The 23,140-nt window shown below is 41.3% G+C and overlaps 1 protein-coding gene across 1 annotated transcript in view; it reads left to right on the top strand.

The window, feature by feature from the left end:
* The first annotated feature begins 281 nt into the window (after positions 1 to 281).
* Positions 282 to 23,140, top strand: part of ehd4 (EH-domain containing 4) — a 40,922-nt gene continuing 18,063 nt past the window's right edge. The window contains exons 1-3 of the mRNA XM_060933927.1: positions 282 to 732; positions 10,524 to 10,700; positions 16,828 to 16,925. Of these exons, the coding sequence (XP_060789910.1) occupies positions 503 to 732; positions 10,524 to 10,700; positions 16,828 to 16,925 (505 nt within the window). The 5' untranslated portion in view covers positions 282 to 502. The remainder of the gene's footprint in view (positions 733 to 10,523; positions 10,701 to 16,827; positions 16,926 to 23,140) is intronic.

Genomic DNA, 23,140 nt, shown 5'->3' with positions numbered 1-23,140 from the left:
AGTGACGTCCCTGCTTGAGAGAAATATAGTGGAGTGAAAAGTATGATATTTATCTTTCAAATGTAGTGAATTTAAAGTCATAAGTTTAAAAAAAAATACTCAAGTAAAGTACAGATACTCAAACAGTGCACTCAAGTCAATGCACTTCTTTACATCTGGCCGGAGCTGTATGTGTTATGGTGACGTCAAACATACACACCAGTCTCGTGCATAAGACACGCCCCTTGTTCTTTTCCGTTACTTAATTATTCATATTTAAGACGTGTAAGGGGCGGGGCTTGCATTACACGTGTTCAGGTGACGGATGGCCAGCTGGACGCGTCGCCTGCGGACTGTAGAGACACGGAGAGCAGAGCTGCCAGCGGGTTATACACACACAGAGAGAGAAGAAGAGAAAGCAGAAGAAGAAGAAGCAACAACAACATTTCTCTTCTTGCAACGGAAAAGCGAAGTAGTTCCGCAATACTGGTTGGGAAGGGAGGAAACATAATTTATCAGCATTATGTTCAGTTGGGTTAACAAGGAGCAGGCTGGAAGAAACAAGGAGGGCGACATGTTTCAATCCGTCACTGAGGGACTTCAGAGTCTTTACACTAAAAAACTGCTGCCTTTGGAAGAAACCTATCTTTTCCATGACTTTCACTCACCGGCGCTGGAAGAAGCGGATTTTCAGTGCAAGCCAATGGTCCTTCTGGTGGGCCAGTACTCCACAGGGAAGACCACTTTCATCAGGTAATAAATGGGCTGTAATTCATACGTTCTGTTCAAAAGTTTGGGGTCACCCAGACAATTTTGTGTTTTCCATGAAAAGTCACACTTTTATTTACCACCATAAGTTGTAAAATGAATAGAAAATATAGTCGAGACATTTTTCTGGCCATTTTGAGCATTTAATCGACCCCACAAATGTGATGCTCCAGAAACTCAATCTGCTCAAAGGAAGGTCAGTTTTATAGCTTCTCTAAAGAGCTCAACTGTTTTCAGCTGTGCTAACATGATTGTACAAGGGTTTTCTAATCATCCATTAGCCTTCTGAGGCAATGAGCAAACACATTGTATCATGAACACTGGAGTGAGAGTTGCTGGAAATGGGCCTCTATACACCTATGGAGATGTTGCACCGAAAACCAGACATTTGCAGCTAGAATAGTCATTTACCACATTAGCAATGTATAGAGTGGATTTCTGATTAGTTTAAAGTGGTGATCATTGAAAAGAACAGGGCTTTTCTTTCAAAAATAAGGACATTTCAAAGTGACCCCAAACTTTTGAACGGTAGTGTATATATTCATATTTATATAAAGCACTGCTGTGAAACACCTGTGCTTGTCCGAATGTTTCATGGCTTTATTATTATTATTATTATTATTATTATTATTATTATTATTATTAAAGTAACAGGTTATTTTACAATCAGGGTACAAAGTTTGTGTCACAGGGGTCCAAAATTCAAATTGATTCAAACTGGTTCTTGTACCAGTTTTTATGTGAAGGACAAGTTAAAGAACAGATAGGCATGTGTAATAGTTTGTATTATAACAAGATTAAGTGTAGCTTTAAGCAGGGCTGGGAGAAACAAATGAAGTGATTCTCGGAGAGGACTTTTTTTTTTGACAATTCAGAATCCACTACTTCCATAGCGCTTTTAAATATAAGGCTGTAAGCTTTGTGTTAGTTGTCTCTAATATTTATGTCCCAATATCTTGACCACATTTTAGGATGAAAATAATCATTTTAGATATGTTATTTTATATTGAAAAATTAGCTGTCTCGGAGAGGACATTTTTTTGACACAATTACATACTAATTTGATCAAAATAGTCTGAAAACTTACTGGCATTCAACATTAAAACTTAACTATGTTTCCAATGATATGGAACCAAATATGTGTTTTATGGTATAAAGAATGATTTAAGTGCATCCCTTTTGGAGCTGCCTGTGGTCAAAAAAGCACTTTTTCTAAATGACACGAGTAATTTTGCTAAATATGACATATATTGCCATACATTCACCAAAAATAACGTTATCACCAAATTTTTTTTGCATGGTAAATAGAGCTATCACAGGGCTACAATAAACAACCAAGTTTATTTAGTCAAGCCTTTTGATATTGAAGATAATAAGTGTTAAATGTGATTTTTAGCTTGCGTACCCTGATTGTAAAACAACCCTAACATCTCATCACAGTCTGCCTTTCTGTCTTTACAAATGCGAGTTTGAGTAAAAGTGGCTTAAAGTGTGTAAAGTCAGCTGTAGCTGTGCTATGTATATCACAGTCCAACATCCCACTTTTACTTCATGTGTATCAGCATCTTACAACCTTCAGCCCTTTTTTATTTTTAAATATAAATATAAATTCTTCCATTTTGATTCAGAAAACTCCTCAAACATGTCTAATTTCCATACCCATTCTTCATCTCATCTCATTATCTGTAGCCGCTTTATCCTGTTCTACAGGGTCGCAGGCAAGCTGGAGCCTATCCCAGCTGACTACGGGCGAAAGGCGGGGTACACCCTGGACAAGTCGCCAGGTCATCACAGGGCTGACGCATAGACACAAACAACCATTCACACTCATATTCACACCTACGGTCAATTTAGAGTCACCAGTTAACCTAACCTGCATGTCTTTGGGGGAAACCGGAGCACCCGGAGGAAACCCACGCGGAGAACATGCAAACTCCGCACAGAAAGGCCCTCGCCAGCCACGGGGCTCGAACCCAGGACCTTCTTGCTGTGAGGCGACAGTGCTAACCACTACACCACCGTGCCGCCCCTCACTGGATGTTTAAAATAAAAATAATTCTTGCACCACATCTTTGCCACCCCCTCCCTTTTTTTATTTTACCCTCATTATATACTCTATTTATAAATAAAAAGTCAAGTAAAAGTACTACTTTTTAGAGTGTAGTGCCAAGGTCTTTATTAAAACAAGGATTAAACTTTTTACTTCAATGGAAGTGACTTTACAACCAGTTACACTATGCAAGACGATTTTAGTTCCTGCGTAGTAAGGGTTATTTAGAAATTGCTTATGCCTCAAAAGTATAAAAAAAAAAGGCAGCTAATCCTCTTAAACTTTGTTTTTGTGACCAGGACATCAGCATTTTGAACTGTACCTATATTTTCACTGAGAGAACAGGTGAATTTTTGTCTTTTCTTGACATAAAGTCAGACCAAAAAAAGCTTCTAAAGTTCTACATTCTAAATTCTAAAGTTCTGAATTCTATTGTTATATGAAGATGTCCACAATTTAAAAAAAAACAAAAAAACAGCATCTTCCATAACCCGGTACGGAACAGAACAGTACCGTCACGTTTTTAATGTGGTGTCACGTATTTTCTTATATTTGCCTTCCAGGTTTTTATATGCTGTTCTGTCCCATGTATAACAAGTGTTCCGTCCCGCAATACCATTTTTGTGATGCTTATTTCCATAATGTATAATCTTACCTTTTTTTGTTCCAGTTTCACAGAGACATCCGTCACATCCACCATTTTATTAATCGGTACTTACATTAGTCATCCCGCCTTTATAGATGAACCCGTCCCGTCACGTATGATAAATAAAATTAGAAAATATCTTGTTTAGTTGTTATATTGTCAAAACATATAACTTTAGTATTTATTCATCTATTTTACAATTTCTTGCCTCTTCCCCTACTTCGACCTTTTTGTTTCTTCAGCTGACAGTGTATACATTTCAGGTTCTTTTTTTTTTTTTGATCTGTGCTTCTGTTTTATCACCCACGTTTTCACAATCAGTATGAAACCACATTTTACATTCATTGCACGTAAAATACAAATCTGAATCTTCTGGTAATTTACAACTACAGTAAAGCCTTTCTACATGAATGGTTCTATATCTATCAGTTTTCTCAACAATTTTATGTGGGAACATGGTACAGAGTTTGTTTTGCATACAAGTATGCAAGTGCTCTTTCATGACCCTAACATCATACTCGACAGTACATGGGTCAATGCCATGTAAAATACTGACACAGTTTGCTATGGCAAATACACCAAAGGAATTAGTATCAGGTTGGGATTAAACATCTACAAATTTCAAAACTAGTGACACTGATGACACTGGTCTTGCAAACCGAGCCACACTTCTTAAACATGTTAACCTGAGATATTTGCCTCCTCCACTGTCTAACACATCAACATCTCCATCATGACAGTTAAAAGTGGAGACAACTATCCAGTGAGAACCCATCCCAACAGGATGGCGCTTGTTCCGCCACATGGGATTTCTTTGTGACATCAAGCCAAGGTATATTCTGTAATTGGAGTTCTGGGCTTTTAGAGTTCCGGACTTTTCGATCAATTTCGATTGAAAATATCATGAATATAACGTTAATACAATGTGACGGGATATAATAATATTGGATAATCAAAGAATACATGACAGTGATATGTGTGAGTACAAGATGTTAAGTATGAAACTCTTGAATATTTCGAAAACATAACGTTATTGTAAAGTACCGTCCCGTTCCGGTTCATACTTTCCATACCGGGTTATGGGAGACACCCTAAAATGACTAGTTTTTCAAGCTTGACGATTATAGCAGCTCCCAAATGTAGTTTCCCATCATTTTCTGGTTATATTGTTCTTGTTAGTGGTGTTCAAAGTCCAGTATATCCTGATGGAAGTGCTCATTTTGCTCCTCTGAAGACGCTCCTGTGTTCTCCTTGATTTTGACGAAGAAGAGCATGAAGATAGAATGAACCCTTTATTATCACTAGTCGCAAGTACCAGCGAAATTGACCATCAACCTGTCCTTACATACACACATACACACAATCGACAGAGGTGGAGTAGACAGAACAGGAAGACAGGAATGAAAAGAAAAAAATACAGAGTAACATGAGGAGAGGGGAGGAGAAAAAAAGCAACCCCCACACTATGCTCCTGTGAGGAGTACAGTGTGGGAACATTTAAAAAAACCTCAGCACATAAGCACAAAATAACACAAGTACACTTTACAACATGAAAACTCGGGACTTGAGGGGGGGAAGGGGGCGATCAGGGGTGGGGTTAGGGGGGGCGGAGAGGGGAGGAGGTAGAGGTAACCCAGCACAAGCAAGCAGCCGTCTGCTCCTGCAGCCATGATGGCGCTGGTCACGCACCCGCTTGTCACACTGGGGGTGAAGCAGCGACCGTGGGAAGAGGGGGGAGGAATACGAGAGAATCTAACAGCAGTGACCTCCGGGGGGAATTGTTTTCCCAGCAATGGCCTTGGCCAAGGCCAATGCTGTCTGAGGGAGCCAAAAGCAGATAAGATTGGTCTTGGGTCGATTCCTTTACACGACTACTCTGATTGTCCGTACTGGTCTCTCGAATCCATTTTCCTCTGCAAAGCCGAAAGCTTCTCCATGATGTTATCCATGTTGCAGTTCAAGTTCTGAATAGCCACAGTCTGAGTGCCGACAGCCGTACCTACCGCTTCAATCATGTCGGGCAGCTTTATGGGGCTTTGAACAGCTGTCACCGTTTTCTGATTTCCTCGATAAACCAGGGCAATGCCTAATCCAATCAGCAAAAGTCCTGTAATCATAGTTCTGAAAAAGTAGATGTCTTCAATGTCCTCCACAGAAAGAACCGCCAGGCACACGACCCGCCACCGCTCCCACGCATCCATCGTGTAGCCAGCTGCGAATGTTCCGGCAGGACAGGCTGGTTCCCCCAAACCCAGGCTTCTCGTCGAGAAGATTGTGTCAATTGCGTGAAGAGACCAGTTTATCAATTCCATGGTTTTTAGTTTGGAGACCAGTGCGGAGAGAGTCTCTCAAAAGTATAGACACTAGACAGACGAGACAGCAGAAGCAGGAAAGATAAGGGAAGGGAGAGACAGAGAATGCGACCGCCTTCCACGAGAGCACGGAGAAGAAGATGAGCATGGACCTTGTGAGACATCCTACAGCTCATTGTGCCATAGTTCTTCTCCTGAGTCACAATGAGCTTCACATGATTTTCAGCTTTGTGATTGTCCAGGAAGCCCTGAACCACTGTGATAAAGCTATTCCCAGTTGCTTTTTACTTCCTAGTGAGCTTCTTGGGGGAATTCTTTATCTGTAGTCCAACGATTTCATTCTAAAAGGAAATCGGTCAATTTCAAAATACCAAAGTCCTGGTCACAAAAGCAGAGTGTGAGGCGGATAATAGCCATTTCCTATACTTTTGTGGTAAAAAAACCCAAAAAACCCCAAACAAACAAAAAAACCCCAACGCAATTGTGTCATGTTATGTCGGGTTGGGGAGCGGTCAGTATTCATACCTTACATCTTTAATCATCAAATCAAACAAAGTCCAACCGCATCATATGTTCACTGGAAATTAAGAATGAATAGCAATCGTGGCTACTTGGATAAAGTCTATTGGTTGATGTATGAGTACAAATTTGTATCGACTTGATAGTTTTAAATAACATTGTTAAAGTTAAAACTGGTAGCCGGGAAAAAGGACCAAAAAGTCATGATCTTCAAGATGGAAAGAGTATAAAGTATGTAATAAAAATAAGTTAATAAGTATTCATTAACAAATCTGCTTGGGTAATTTACACATATACAGTGGTGCTAGAAAGTTTGTGAAGCCTTTAGAATTTTCTATATTTCTGCATAAATACGACTTAAAACATCATCAGATTTTCACACGAGTCCTAAAAGTAGACAAAGAGAACCCAGTTAAACAAATGAGACAAAAATATTATACTTGGTCATTTATTTATTGAGGAAAATGATCCAATATTACATATCTGTGAGTGGCAAAAGTATGTGAACCTTTGCTTTCAGTATCTGGTGTGACCTCCTTGTGCAGCAATAAGTGCAACTAAACGTTTCCGGTAACCGTTGATCAGTCCTGCACACGCATTTTCCTTTAGAATTCGCTGGTATAATTCAGAATTCATTGTTCCATCAATGATGGCAAGCCGTCCTGGCCCAGATGCAGCAAAACAGGCCCAAACCATGATACTACCACCACCATGTTTCACAGATGGGATAAGGTTCTTATGCTGGAATGCAGCGTTTTCCTTTCTCCAAACATAACGCTTCTCATTTAAACCAAAAATTTCTACTTTGTTCTCATCCGCCCACAAAACATTTTTCCAATAGCCTTCTGACTTATCCGCGTGATCTTTAGCGAACTGCAGACGAGCAGCAATGTTCTTTTTGGAGAGCAGTGGCTTTCTCCTTGCAACCCTGTCATGCACACCATTGTTGTTCAGTGTTCTCCTGATGGTGGACTCATGAACATTAACTTTAGCCAATGTGAGAGAGGCCTTCAGTTGCTCAGAAGTTACCCTGGGGTCCTTTGTGACCTCGCCGACTATTACACGCCTTGCTCTTGGAGTGATCCTTGTTGGTCGACCACTCCTCGGGAGGGTAACAATGGTCTTGAATTTCCTCCATTTGTACACAATCTGTCTGACTGTGGATTGGTGGAGTCAAAACTCTTTAGAGATGGCTTTGTAACCTTTTCCAGCCTGATGAGCATCAACAACGCTTTTCCTGAGGTCCTCAGAAATCTCCTTTGTTCGTGCCATGATACACTTCCACAAATGTGTTGTGAAGCTCAGATTTTGATAGATCTCTGTTCTTTGTCTGTGAAGATTCTCAATCATCCAGGTCATAGTAAACTGTGGGTGGTAGAAATGGGCAACTGGACTTGCTTGAAAATTCTTGAAAACGTTTCACCTCTCGTCAGTCAGGCAGAACTGAGGAAGCCTTTTGGACGAGAGGTGAAACGTTTTCAAGAATTTTCAAGCAAGTCCAGTTGCCCATTTCTACCACCCACAGATCCCTGTTCTTTAAATAAAACAGGGTGCCCACTCACACCGGATTGTCATTCCATTAATCGAAAACACCTGACTTTAATTTCACCTTCAAATGAACTGCTAATCCTAGAGGTTCACATACTTTTGCCACTCGCAGATATGTAATATTGGATCATTTTCCTCAATAAATAAATGACCAATATAATATTTTTGTCTCATTTGTTTAACTGGGTTCGCTTTATCTACTTTTAGGACTTGTGTGAAAATCTGACGATGTTTTAGGTCATATTAATGCAGAAATGTAAAATTCTAAAGAGTTCACAAACTTTCAAGCACCACTGTAATCACAAAGTACTTAAATACTTTCCACCTCAGACTTTTTGTAAATGTTATGGTGGATTGTGTTTGTGTATATGTTAACGTTGAGTGTTGCAATATGATATTTTAGCTTTATAGCACAGCACTGATGAATTCTCACTTCTGAATCAGCAAGGTGTTGATTAATTTTCTCGAACAGCTCCTCTGACGGTTGTGCTGGCTATAATTCAAATCACATGTTTATATTAATGCATTCATTCTGCTAGCATTTCCAGTGCCTGCCATGATTATTGGCACCCCTTGTAAAGATTAGTTAAAAAAGAGAGGGAGAGAGAGAGAGAGAAATCAACCTTTTTTTCATCTCACAGTGAAAAAAATGAGAAAAATCCAACCTTTAGTTGAAATACATTTATTCAGAGAAAAACAAATCCCTCATCAAGAAATCATTATTTTCAGCAAAAACAGATGTGCCACTATTATCGGCACTCAGTAATAAGGGGAATAAACAGAATTTTTAGTAAAACAATTAACTTTGAGATGGTATATAATAATCAGCTTCACATTGGACCATAGTACACCACCCTGTTGTTGATTATTTTCCTATAACAGCACTCCCTGCTGTGGTTTATTTCTGTGGTGTTACTGTCTGTAATGGTGTATGATAATAACATTCATCACTAGTACGAATTTTCTTATCACAGTACACCATCAAAATATCATCCCAACCTTAATGTGAAACAAATATTGTAGACATTGGACACACAAAATATGTGGGTTTTTTGTTTATTTATGTCCTAAAAATTACTTAATATTGATTGCTAAACACAAGTCCATGTCATTTGCTAAATTGTCAGAACCTGTCTCTGCTCAAAGCCTTTGGCCTTGGTCGAGTTTAAAAGTGTTTGTGCGTGAAAGGTATTAATATTGTCTCCCTGAGCATCCATTAAAACAAAAAACAAAACAAAAAAACCCATGGGGGCCATTATGTGTATTCTGACATGTGAAAAATGACTCCTGAAAATAAGACAAAATCAGTACTTTTGGCAATATTTTTGAGGCAAGAATTAGGTTTTCGGGTTTCCTTTTTTCTCACATTTCTTAAAAATAGGATCTTATTGATGTACAGTTTAAAAAAAAAGTTGCTTCTTCAACTTCTGTGGCTTTGCATTGCAAGAAGAGGCTGGTAGCTTCTTTCTTAACTTGATCATAAACTACATGGCCAAAGTTTTGTGGACATCTAACCATGACACCCATATGTATTTACATTCCAGATTTACGCACTCTTTGCTGTTTTAATATCCTCCACCCTTCTGGGAAGGCTTTCCACTCGATTTTGGACTGTGGTTGAGGGGATTTGTGCTCATTTAGCCATAAGAGCATTAGTGAGGTCAGGCACTGATGTTGGGCGAGGACGTTTGGGGTTTAGTCACCATTTCGGTTCATCTCAGAGGTGTTCAGTTGGGTTGAGGTTAGGTTTCTGTGCAGGACCTTGCTTTGTGCACAGGGGCATTGTCATACTGGAACAGGTTTGTGCTGCTTAATTCCAGTAAAGGGAAACTGTAATACTACGGCATACAAAGACATTCCAAACAATCGTGTGCAAATTTGTGGCAACAGTTTGGGGAAGACCCCATATGAGTGTGACGGTCAGGTGTCCACATACTTCTGGTCATACAGTGTATCACAAAAAATCTTTATTATCTATTAGACACATTAGCCAATACCTGTGTGAGTTTGTGTTGGATTTCAGGTATGATGTAATGTAAGGATTATCCCCTAGTGATCAGTTTTTAGGCTTGAACTCAGCAGTTAGTGTATTCTTCGAAATATGTTGTGTTCCTTTAGCAAGAAACATTGCTTTTGCCTGGTTCTTGTTAACATTTGCTTATACATTGAATTGATTCATCCTTTATTTGATCATAAATTCATGTGGCTTATCTTTATCTCCGTTTAATAGTTGGAGGGCGTCAGACACTAATCTGACTCCATCCTTGAAAAGCAATGAAAATATAACGGTTAATTAATCTTTTCTTCTGGAAGTACTGGAAAGCAGCTGATCATACTTATTTAAGTTGCTTCAGTCATTCCTCATGAAATGAATCCATTTCAGTGCAGTTTACAATGAATATATGACTTTTCATGTGTCGTCATCCCCTTTCCTGTTCAGTAGGAAATCACAGTCCAGAAGAAAACATTGCATATCAGTCACTACCACGCCCTTGTTTCCTTGCTTCAGGTCCAGAATCAGTTCTGAACACTATCAAAGATTCAGTATTATACAGAAAAATAGCTGTATTGTTCAGACAGTTTACATCATGTTTTTAAGTAGTTTGTAAGAGTACCATCATTATTTCTCAGAGACAGTGTGTGAAATAACAGTATCTTTAAACCCAGCGATGACTTTCACTTTTGGATCCTCTGGCTGCAGGTATTTGCTGGAGCAGGATTTTCCCGGTATGCGGATCGGGCCTGAGCCGACAACAGATGGCTTCATTGCTGTGATGTATGGGGAGAGCGAGGGAGTTATACCTGGAAATGCGCTGGTGGTGGACACTAAGAAACCTTTCCGGAAACTCAATGCCTTTGGAAACGCCTTTCTGAACAGGTACTGCTAATGATGGGTTTCTCCACTCACTGGCTGCTGGATTGGTGCCAATACTATTGTGTAAGTTTAACTCATATGGGGTGTAAAGATGCACCAATATGAAATTACCATGTTTTTGATGAGAACGTACAAATGCAAAAGTTGGGAAAGAAATGTGACTAAATTGATCCTGGGATTGCTCTATAGATAAAATGTAATATTTCTTCTTCTTCAAGTTGTCTTTCTCACTGTGCATTTCGAAACCATTCCACCGTTTGTTACAGTGATGCGCCCTTGCACACTTCACACTTGTCTGAGTGATAATTTTCAAATGGAAAAGTGTCATGTAAAAGTTGAAAGTACTATATTGTACCTGATTTTGTATGTCCGCTAAGAACTATATGTTGTAATTCGAAGCAGGATGTTATGATCATCAAAATGTGACCTGATTTTCTCTCAGTCTCTCCCATAACTGGGTTGTGCTCATTTATGCTGATTTAATATAATGCAAACATCTAAAACCGTTCATATCTCCACAAACTTTGCACATAACGTCAAAATCAGGCTATATTGCAAAGTTCCAAATCAGAAGTTGCTTAAAAGGCATCTTTTGTGTACAAACCGCATTTCCAGAAAAGTTGGGATATTTTCCAAAACGTGATAAAAACAAAAATCTGTGACTTATTAATTCATCTTTGCAAGCAAAGGTGGGTCATGGCTCACTCCTTTGTGCCAAAATTCATGAGAGAATTATTAGTCAGTTCAAAAAGAACATTTCTCAATGCAAGATTGCAGAGAATTTAGGTCCTTCAAAATCTACAGTACATACAGTGCTGAGCGTAAATGAGTGCACCCCCTTTGAAAAGTAACATTTAAACAATATCTCAATGAACACACACAATTTCCAAAATGTTGACAAGACAAAGTTTAATATACCATCTGTTTAACGTATAACGTGAAAGTAAGGTTAATAACATTAACTTAGATTCCACATTTTTCAGTTTTACTCAAATTAGGGTGGTGCAAAAATGAGTACACCCCACTGAAAGTCTCTGGAGCAAAGCTAAATTGTAGACTACAAATGTCTAATTTAACAAGAATACAATCACAGGTGAGTCTAATTAGTCATTACACAGGTGTCCAGCAGACAGTTGACTATAAAAGGGTGTTACTTAAAGAAAACCCCTCCCCATTTCATGCTGTCAGCAATGGCACCACATGGAAGAGAAATGCCACAAAACCTGAGAAAGAAAATAATTTCTTTACACCACAAAGGTGAAGGCTACAAGAAGATCAGCAAAGCTTTACTTATCAGTCAGAATACTGTAGCAAAAGTGGTACAAAAATTTAAGAAAGATGGAACTGCAACCATCTCACAGAGACGTCCAGGTCGTCCACGGAAGTTAACACCTCGACAGGAGCGTCTTCTGATGAGAAGGGTTGAAGAAAATCATCATGCAAGTTCACTGCAGTTATCTAAAGAAGTAGAAAGCCAAACTGGGGTGACTTTCCCGTGACACAATACGGCGTACACTGCAGAGGAATGGCATGCATGGATGCCGTCCACGAAAGAAGCCTCTCCTAAAGCCCAGGCACAAAAAAGCCCGCCTAGAGTTTGCCAGGGCCCATGCTGACAAAGATGAAGACTACTGGGACTCTATACTCTGGAGTGATGAGACCAAGATAAATGTTTTTGGAACTGATGGCTTCAAAACTGTATGGCGTCGCAAAGGTGAGGAATACAAAGAAAAATGCATGGTGCCTACAGTGAAGCATGGTGGTGGCAGTGTCCTTATGTGGGGCTGCATGAGTGCTGCTGGTGTCGGGGAGCTGCATTTCATTGATGCCATCATGAATTCACAGATGTATTGCTGTATACTGAAAGAGAAGATGCTACCATCACTCCATGCCCTTGGTTGGCATGCACTTTTCCAACATGACTAAACACACATCTAAGGCCACTGTTGGATTTCTGAAGAAGAACAGGGTGAAAGTGATTCAGTGGCCGAGTATGTCTCCTGATCTGAACCCAGTTGAACACCTATGGGGAATTCTGAAGAGACAAGTTGAGCATCACTCTCCATCCAGCCACTAAAAGAGGTCATTGTTGAAGAATGGAAAAAGATTGATGTTGCAAAATGTCGCCAACTTGTTCATTCCCTGCCTAGAAGACTTGGTGCTGTCATTAAAAATCATGGAGGCCATACAAAGTACTAGATGTAGTAGTTTTTGTTGTGGGGTGTACTCATTTTTGCACCACCCTAATTTGAGTAAAACTGAAAAATGTGTAATCGAAGTTATATTATTAACCTTACTTTCACGTTATAAGTTAAACAGATGTTATATTAAACTTTGTCTTGTCAACATTTTGGAAATTGTTTGTGTTCATTGAGATACTGTTTAAAATGTTACTTTTCAAAGGGGGTGTACTCATTTACGCTGAGCACTGTAACATTGTGAAAAGATTTGGGGAACTTGGAGACATCTCGGTGCGTAAAGGGCAAGGTTGGAAACCACTGTTGAATATGCGTGACCTTCGAGCCCTCAGGTGGCACTGCCTGAGAAACCATCATGCTAATGTGACAAATATAGCCACATGGGCTCGGGAGTACTTTGGAAAACCATTGTTACTTTACGGTCTCCTGCTGCATCCAGAAATGCAACCTGAAACTGTATTACGTAAGGAGGAACCCATTCATTAATTGTATGCAGAAACACTGCCGATTTCTCTGGGCCCTAAGTCATCTCAGATGGACCGAAAGACACTGGAAACATGTGCTGTGGTCAGATGAGTCCACAGTTCAGCTTGTTTCTGGGAAAACCGGACATCGAGTTCTCTGTGCCAAAGGTGAACATGACCATCCAGTTTGTTATCAAAGAAAGGTGCAAAAGCCAGCGTCTGTGATGGTATGGAGGTGCATCATTGTCCATGGCATGGGTGAGCTGCACGTGTGTGAAGGTACCATTGACGGAGAAACGTACTGTATACATAAAGGCAACACTTCTTCCCTGGAAGTCCATGCTTATTTGAGCAGGACAATGCCAGGCCTCATTCTACATGGGCTACAACAGTGTGGCTTCATAGACAGAGTGCGTGTGCTTGACTGGCCTGCTGCCAGTCCAGATCTGTCTCCTATTGAGAATGTATGGCGCATCACGAAGATAATCAGATAATGGCGACCACAGACTGTTGAGCCGCTGAAGTCTTGTATCAAACAAGAATGGACAAAAATTCCCATTGCAAAACTAACAATTAGTGTCCTCAGATGATTAAAAAGTGTTATTAAAAGGAAAGGTGATGTAACACAATGGTAATAATGCCTCTGTCCCAACTTTTTTTTGAGTGCGTTGCAAATTCTAACTTCGTTTATATTTACAAAATACAATTAAGTTGGTCAGTAAAACTACTGAAAACCTTGTCTTTGTACTTTTGTCAGTCTCACACTTCTATCGATTGTTATGACTGTTTTCCCTGTCTACACACCTTTGTGATGTAATGCGTAAAAATGTAAGCAATTACTGAGTTATTAGAAGGGAAGAATAGAATGGACCCTTCAGTAGATTAACTGTTAGTTCCATTATCAACCTGGTCACAAGACTTCTGAGTCAATCTATCCTGAAATCCAGCCACATTTATTTTGAAGAAAAATGCCCTATTCTGGATAAATATAGACTAGTAATTGTTCATTACATCAGTAATAGGAATAGCAAAAATAATTTATTATTGGTTATAACAGGGCTGTTGAATTCTCGCAATTGATTGGTCAGAAGGTGTTGATTCATGTTCAGTAACAGAAGCTCTGACAGTTGTGCTGCAGGAATTCAAATCACAGACTCATAACACTTATTCTAACACATTATAGTTTCTGTAGTAACAACTCATTCATAGATCATATAATTTGGTTAAACTTTTGGTAGGGGATCAAAGGATGGGGAAATTTGCTTTTTGTGGTTTCTCTGTAACAAGCAGCCTTTTTGTCGTTTTACTTTCAAGTGAAACTGAGGGAATGACTGTTTGTAGCTGTTATAACCTGAGTGATAACAGGATCGGAGTTGGTTTGTGGATGTTTAAGATTAAATGCAGCTATAAAAGGATAAAAAGTACGATGTTCTTTCTTAAATGGAAAATTGCTAGAGGTGGCAAATTGTTGTGGCATAAGAGGAATAAAACACTTTGGGGTTGTGCTGTTGCTGGTAAATAATCATCACACCACCCTGTCATTGATTATTCTCCTATAATTGAATGTCCGACTATGTTTATTTCCGTAGAGATTGTTTTAGGTTTGTGGTAATATTTTGGCCTATATTATATTTTATATAAACGAATATCTTATGATTACTCCTGTGTTTCGCTATGATGCATGTACATAGCACATAGGCCAGACTCCCCCACTCCATGTTGTGGTTTTGTTCTGCTAGTATAACATATAGCCAGAGGCGATTAATGTTAGACATAGCCTCTTTCTTTTACAAGGTATGAATATTTGCATTTAGTTCATTTACCATGAAAAATGGAGGAGTAGAAGAACATTGAGGAAGTAGACTTTTCCCAAAGTTTCCCCAGTTCAAACCTGAATACCCAGATAAAGAATTACTGGATGTACGTCCTCTGTTTATGGTTGCCTGTGGGTACAGAGCAAATACCAAATATTTCCAATAACTATTTTTCATAGATTTCCCTGAATGGTTAGTGGGAGAACAAAAGTCACTGGAATTTTTATGTGAATTGCCATGAGTGTGTTTCAGTACATAAAACGGTCACAGTTGGAAGCTTTTATAACAGGTTCAGCACCTACTGAAGCTGTTGCCAAAATTTTCCATTACTGTGTGTTCTAACGCAACACCTAAAACTGTAGAGTGTTTACCGCTGACTCATGTATAGTTGGCAGTTCACATAAAGAACACGCCTCTTACTGCCGTTCAGACTGCACATTTAAATACCATAGCTATCCGTGTTATAGATTGTATGTCCACTTTTGATCATTTTAGTGTATTGATGAAAAAGGTATGTAATGGCGGTGCTCTTATTTCATGCAGAAGAATATATTATGAATACTCGTTGCATTTACTGATTGGTGTTCTCCAGTGCTCCTTCCCATCCTGATCCATATGACCTGTTAAATTTGGCTTTACTTTCCGTAAACAAGTTAGCTTTAGAAATGGTCACTCCTCTTTCTGAGTACCAGTGGATGTTGTTTGCTGCCAGCTTTTTAATGTTTAACTTTAGCATGCGGACAGTTAGGGGGAGGGCTATTTTTTCCCTGCTGGCTGGATATTTATGTAGAGGGGAAATAGGTAAATGCTTCTTTGACAATCACTGCCACAGAGGTCAAAGACACACTTGGCAGAGAACATCTCCTCTTTTCCAGAGGAACCTCAAACAATGCATGTGGTTTCCTGTGGGCCACTCTGTGCGTCATATTTTGGCATGTTTGGAAGTGAAATTGTGAGGGCTTTTTTTTTTTTCCTTTCTTTTTTTTTAACAGGATAGTTGATCAAATGTTATGGGTTGATTCATTTCTAGAGAAATAAATAAAGCAGGTCTTTATAACAGAACTGCCAGATTCACTTACATTTTCTCCTGACAGCGAAACTGATACATTTTGCAATTTCCTCTTTTATGAAAACCATGTTCTTTTTTTTAATCCAGGGTTTTGACCTTTTTTATAGCAAATGACTTTTATGCAAAAGATTTGCTGTGTTCCAAAAGAACAAATATCTACATTATTTATAGCACTATTAATATTTTGAGATCTGTTTTTCAGGATAATGTTTAGAAATAGAGATGATGATTATAGTTGTACATCTGTGACCGTATTGCTTGTATGGCTGTGACTGACTCAAACTATTCCATAAATCTATAACACCATCTCTAACCATTAATCTAATTTTTTTTTTAATTTTAGTCACGCTGATATTATAAACATTTGAATAAGAAGCAGACACAAACAAACAGGATTTGTCACAGGCTTAGCATTTGTTAAGGTGAATGAGGAAAAAGTAATAAAATGAGGGTGGATGGTTTGCATGAGCAGTTTCACTACCCAGTGCCTCAGATAGACAATATACAATCGACAAACAGTTCTGATGGAAATACCTGTTTGCTTTGGTAACACTCGGTATGCTTTTTCTCTTCATATGCCACCAGGTTCATCTGCTCTCAGGTCCCCAACCAAGTCCTGCAGAGCATTAGCATCATTGACACACCGGGTATCTTGTCTGGAGAAAAACAGCGTATTAGCAGAGGTTAGTAGCTACAATGCATTTCTGTTGGTTCTGTTCAAATGCAGTGATCAGATGATCACATGGCCACACGTGTTGGTTGGGAAAAGTCAGCTAAAGTATACATACAGTTATAAAATGGATTATATGATATTGGCATAAAAACCTTCTTCAAATATAGTGAATCCAAATGCAGTCCCCAAGCCCTCATAAACATTCCTTTTTAAAGGTTCAGAGAGCAGCGCTGTGTGTGAAAGCCACGGAGTAGTTAACCGAATATCATGTTCTCCAGCCATATGCTGTTATATTTGCAAGGCAGAAGCTGTCTGAATGAGTCTACAATACACTGTCTATCAGATTTTTCCACTGATGCATTGCTGATGACTTGCGTGCACCATACCGTTCTTCAAGGCTAGTCCAATTCCTAGCTGTTCCTCAGTACTGGGTCACAGTGCTTTGCTCATTAGTTTTCATTTTAGTCACCAGATGCAAGCCCATGTCTTTGTAATGAGGCATCATTTCCGTCTCTGCCTTTCATCCTGTGGGTCTGGAATCAGAAAAAAAAGCAGCTTGAATTAAAGGCTGTCAGCACGTCTTGCTTTCTGTTCCTCATTTTGACACGTCTGTTCAACTCTCTAAACAGTCTGAAGGATGTCCTCCTCAAAGAAGAAATTGGCCATGCATTCGTAGCTTAACTGATAATTAAGTGCTTAATTGTTTTAGTTCATTAATTTGTTAATGAAGTGCCTACCTAATATATACAATACATTTCAATTTTAATACATTTCGATACATCATTGTTTACTTTTTGAAGAATAGTCCGGCATGAGTTCCCTGCTTTCGAAAAGACATAAATATATGCCTCTAAAGAAGTACGACAGAGGAATCTGATCATCTCTCATCTCATCTCATTTTTATCCGCTTATCCGGGGCCGGGTCGCGGAGGCAGCAATCTGAGCATAGAAGCCCAAACTTCCGTCTCCCCAGACACCTCGGCCAGCTCCTCGGGAAGAACACCGAGGTGTCCCCAGGCCAGCCGAGAGACATAGTCCCTCCAGCGTGTCCTGGGTCTTCCCCGGGGCCTCCTCCTGGGGGGACATGCCTGGAACACCTCCCCAGGGAGACGTCCAGGAGGCATCCGAAAGAGATGCCCGAGCCACCTCAGCTGATTCCTCTCAATGTGGAGGAGCAGCGGCTCTACTCCGAGCTCCTCCCGAGTGACTGTGCTTCTCACCCTATCTTTAAGGGAGTGCCCAGCCACCCTGCGAAGGAAACTCATTTTGGCTGCTTGTATCCGCGACCTTGTTCTTTCGGTCATTACCCAAAGCTCATGACCATAGGTGAGAGTCGGAACGTAGATCGACCAGTAAATCGAGAGCTTCGCCTTTTGGCTCGGCTCCTTCTTCACCACGACAGATCGGTAAAGCGACTGCATCATTGCGGAGGCTGCACCGATCCGCCTGTCGATCTCACCATCCTTCCCTCACTCGTGAACAAGATCCCAAGATACTTAAACTCCTCCACTTGAGGCAGGACTTCTCCACCAACCTGGAGAGGACAAGCCACCCTTTTCCGGTCGAGAACCATGGCCTCGGACTTGGAGGTGCTGATTCTCATCCCAGCCGCTTCACACTCGACTGCAAACCGCCCCAGTGCATGCTGAAGGTCCTGGTTTGAAGAAGCCAACAGGACAACATCATTTGCAAAAAGCAGAGATGAAATCCTATGGTTCCCAAACAGGATTCCCTCCGGCCCCTGGCTGCACCTAGAAATTCTGTCCATAAAAATTATGAACAGAACTGGTGACAAAGGGCAGCCCTGCCGGAGTCCAACATGCATTGGGAACAGGTCTGACTTACTGCCGGCAGCCCTTAGCAAAGAGCCCCGAACCCCATACTCCCAAAGCACCCCCCACAGGATACCATGAGGGACACTGTCGAATGCCTTCTCCAGATCCACAAAGCACATGTGGGCTGGTTGGGCAAACTCCCATGAACCCTCGAGCACCCTATGAAGGGTATAGAGCTGGTCCAGTGTTCCACGACCAGGATGAAAACCGCATTGTTCCTCCTGGATCCGAGGTTCGACTATTGGCCGAATTCTCCTCTCCAGTACCCTGTAGTAAACCTTCCCGGGGAAGCTGAGAAGTGTGATTCCCCTATAATTGGAGCACACTCTCCGGTCCCCTTTCTTAAAAAGATGGACCACCACCCCGGTCTGCCACTCCAGAGGCACTGTCCCCAACCGCCACGCGATGTTGCAGAGGCGTGTCAGCCAAGACAGCCCCACAACATCCAGAGACTTGAGATACTCAGGGCAGATCTCATCCACCCCCGGTGCCTTGCCACCGAGGAGCTTGCAAACCACTTCAGTGACTTCGGCTTGTGTAATGGACGAGTCCACCTCTGAGTCATCAGCCTCCGCTTCCTCAATGGAAGACGTGACGGTGGGATTGAGGAGATCCTCGAAGTATTCCTTCCACCGCCCGACAATATCCCCAGTCGAGGTCAACAGCTCCCCACCCGCACAGTAAACAGTGTTGGCAGAGTACTGCTTCCCCCTCCTGAGGCTCTGGACGGTTTGCCAGAATTTCTTCGAGGCCGACCGATAGTCCTCCTCCATGGCCTCACCGAACTCCTCCCAGTTCCGAGTTTTTGCCTCCGCAACTGCCCGAGCTGCGGCACGCCTGGCCTGCCGATACCTGTCAGCTGCCTCAGCAGTCCCGGAGGCCAACATGGCCCGATAGGACTCCTTCAGCTTGACGGCATCCCTTACTTCCGGTGTCCACCACCGGGTTTGGGGATTGCCGCCACGACAGGCACCGGAGACCTTGCGTCCACAGCTTCGAACAGCTGCGTTGACAATGGAGGCAGAGAACATGGTCCACTCAGACTCAATGTCCCCTGCCTCCCTCGGAAGCTGGGAGAAGCTCTCCCGGAGGTGGGCGTTAAAGACCTCCCCGACAGAGTGCTCGGCCAGACGTTCCCAGCAGACCCTCACCATATGTTTGGGCCTGCCAGGTCTGTCTGGCTTCCTCCTCTGCCAACGGATCCAACTCACCACCAGGTGGTGATCAGTTGACAGCTCAGCCCCTCTCTTCACCCGAGTGTCCAAGACATAGGGCCGGAGATCAGATGAAACGACAACAAAGTTGATCATCGACCTCCGACCTAAGGTGTCCTGGTGCCACGTGCACTTATGGACACCCCTATGCTCGAACATGGTGTTCGTTATGAACAAACTGTGACTAGCACAGAAGTCCAATAACAAAGCACCACTCGGGTTCAGATCGGGGAGGCCGTTCCTCCCAATCACTCCCCTCCAGGTGTCACTGTCGTCACCCACGTGAGCGTTGAAGTCCCCCAGTAGGACAATGGAGTCCCCAGTCTGAGCACCTCTCAGTACCTCTCCCAGGGACCCCAAGAAGGCCGGATACTCGGCCCGTAGGCACAAACAACAGCAAGAGCCCTCTCCCCGACCCAAAGGCGCAGAGAGGCGACCCTCTCGTTCACTGGGGTAAACTCCAACACATGGCGGCTGAGCTGGGGAGCTATAAGCAAGCCCACACCAGCCCGCCGCCACTCACCGTGGGCAACTCCAGAGAAGTGGAGTGATCCTGGATGATCAGCCCGAAGCGGTGACGTGGGCCCGACCTCCTGTGGGTTCACCACCCACAGAGGTAGCCATAGGGGGCCGGTGCAGTGTGGATTGGGTGGCAGTCAAAGGTAGGGGCCTAGACGACCTGATCCCCGAACACAGGATCATTTTTTATTAGGAGCAAGTACATTCATGTAATTATCTAAAGACAAAGCACCAGTTCCTGATTGACTGCACCTCATTGTGTGTTATTTCATGGTAATATCATCAATGTTTATGACTTAAAGCCAAACAAAACCCTTGGTCCATACTTCATTTGCCGATCACGGCAAGTGCTCTAATGTGCCTCCTGCACTTTATAATTAAATAAAATTTTATAACAATTTATCCATTTTAAAAGTTGCGATATTGCTAAGAATAGGCTTCCCTGGGTATGACCACTTGCACTGAAACTGGATATCCGCTTGTGAGGTTGTACACTAGTACACCGTTTACCTTAGTAACACAGAGCCATCTAATCAGAAGTTTTCTGTAACCATGTCATTTTTACTGGCAACAAAATATGCAAATCAACAGACTTCACTTTTATGAAGTGTAAATCTAATCCAACTCGGCTAAATAACGCGTGCACAGTACTGACGCAGATGCACGTAAACAATGGCTGTTTTCATAGCACAAACATGATTATCGCCATCTAAAAAGATCGCTTTTCTCAGTGAATAATAACAAACAACAGCATAAAATACAAGGAAAAATGTAAACTTTTGAAAAAACCACCGTGGGCTTATTTTTACACCCACACGCTTGACACTTGGGCATCTTCAGGGTTGTTTCAACAGTTTAGAAGTGATGTACCCACTCGATCTAGGGCTAGGTAAGTCATGTGGTGAGTAAGTTACATCACAATCTCAGATTCCCTCATGTAAATTTATACTCGGAGTGCGAAATTTGAACATTGGAGAGAGTGAAATGTTAGCACCCAGGGACATTTTATTTTAAAAGAAAAACAATCTGTACACAGTATCCATCCATTTTGGCATATCGCTACAGTGATGTGGTTGCTCTGATGGCTTTAGTCATCAAAGTATCTAGGGAACATGACAGTAGTGGTTTCCTGTTGCCTTCTACTGGATTATTGTAGAGGTTTTCTCCTCTCAACCATTCACACCTATAGATAATTTAGAGTCACCAGTTAGCCTAACCTGCATGTCTTTGGACTGTTGGGGAAACCGGAGCACCCGGAGGAAACCCACGCAGAGACGGGGAGAACATGCAAACTCCATACAGAAAGGCCCTCGTTGGCCGCTGGGCTCGAACCCAGAACCTTCTTGCTGTGAGGCGACAGCGCTAACCACTACACCACCGTGCCGCCATGTACACAGTATACAGGTACAAATATGAACAAATGAATACTCGAACATATATTGTATGGATATTATCTGTCAGTATAAAGGAGTTTATTTTTTGGGTTTTGTTTGGCGTTAAGAATATAAAAACGAGTTGTGGCAGTTTTCATCTTGTGATACTTTCTGCCCTCACAAAAAAGGAAAAAAAAACACTATTCCTGGCTCAGTAGTGTAGACAGTGTATCATCACACAGCCTGTATTAATTTAGTGGTTGAAATGCCTCATTGTATGGTAAATGAGATCCTATGTGGCATATGATGGAGTCTGTACAGCCCATCGTGAGGTTTTGGACGGAGGTCTAAGACTGCCACACAGAGTGAATCTGAGAAGAAATTCATACTGTTTACGCTAGAGGACAACAGATTACTTTTACCCCTTGGCTTCATCAAGTGGAGGGCATGTATAAGTGCTGAGTGCATCTATGTGCATATTGTAAGTGTGTGCATATATGAAGTAAAAGACTTGAAACACACCCCGCAAGTGTTTTTACTGATATGGACAGTGTTTAGTCACAGTAATCTAACGCTAGAGGCACCTAGCTAGTTATACCTACACAGTATATTGGGCCTAAATCACATCTGAATGTAATATGAATTTTTTTTTTGGCACCTGAAATTTACTGCACTCATTACCCAAACATCTACAGCCAGGATAGTTCTTCACATAGAGTTCAGTCATCAATAAACAGAAATATTTAACAGTTTTCTTTATCATATTGCTTTCAGTTTTCATTACGTTTCTAATAAAAGCGTCCACATTTGAAGAAAGTATAATCTTCGTTCCTGTATTCTAACGGTTTCAGTTTCATTACATCACTGTTGCTAAAAGTATGTCCTGTATGAGTGATGCCACATCAAAATGGTGTCTTTTTTTCATTTTGAGTTCATAACCAGTTTTCAGAAACCAAGAAATCAGAAAATACTTACAATTTCTACTGTAATCCCATGAATACTGTGTATCACGTGAAACTCAACAAGCTCTCAATGTTTTACTTTCTTATCCACCTGTAGTTTGACACTGGTTATTAATTAGCTTACCCTTTTTATTTATTTATTTTTTTTTTTAATTTCATCCCCATTACTTTGAGGAGTCTGAGACATCGCCTCATGACTTGTATATCAGGCTTTCTCAGAGACATGTACAAGTCTTATCTTGAACCTTCAGAGGAGTAGAAGCACAGTGGAGTGAAAGAAATGTTAGTACATATGATAGAAGCTGCTGCAGATTACACCAGT

The sequence above is a fragment of the Neoarius graeffei genome, chromosome 11 (genome assembly GCF_027579695.1).
Source record: "Neoarius graeffei isolate fNeoGra1 chromosome 11, fNeoGra1.pri, whole genome shotgun sequence".
Taxonomy (NCBI): Eukaryota; Metazoa; Chordata; class Actinopteri; order Siluriformes; family Ariidae; genus Neoarius; species Neoarius graeffei.
The sequence above is the reverse complement of the archived record's forward strand: the minus strand, read 5'-3'. Positions and strand labels throughout refer to the sequence as shown.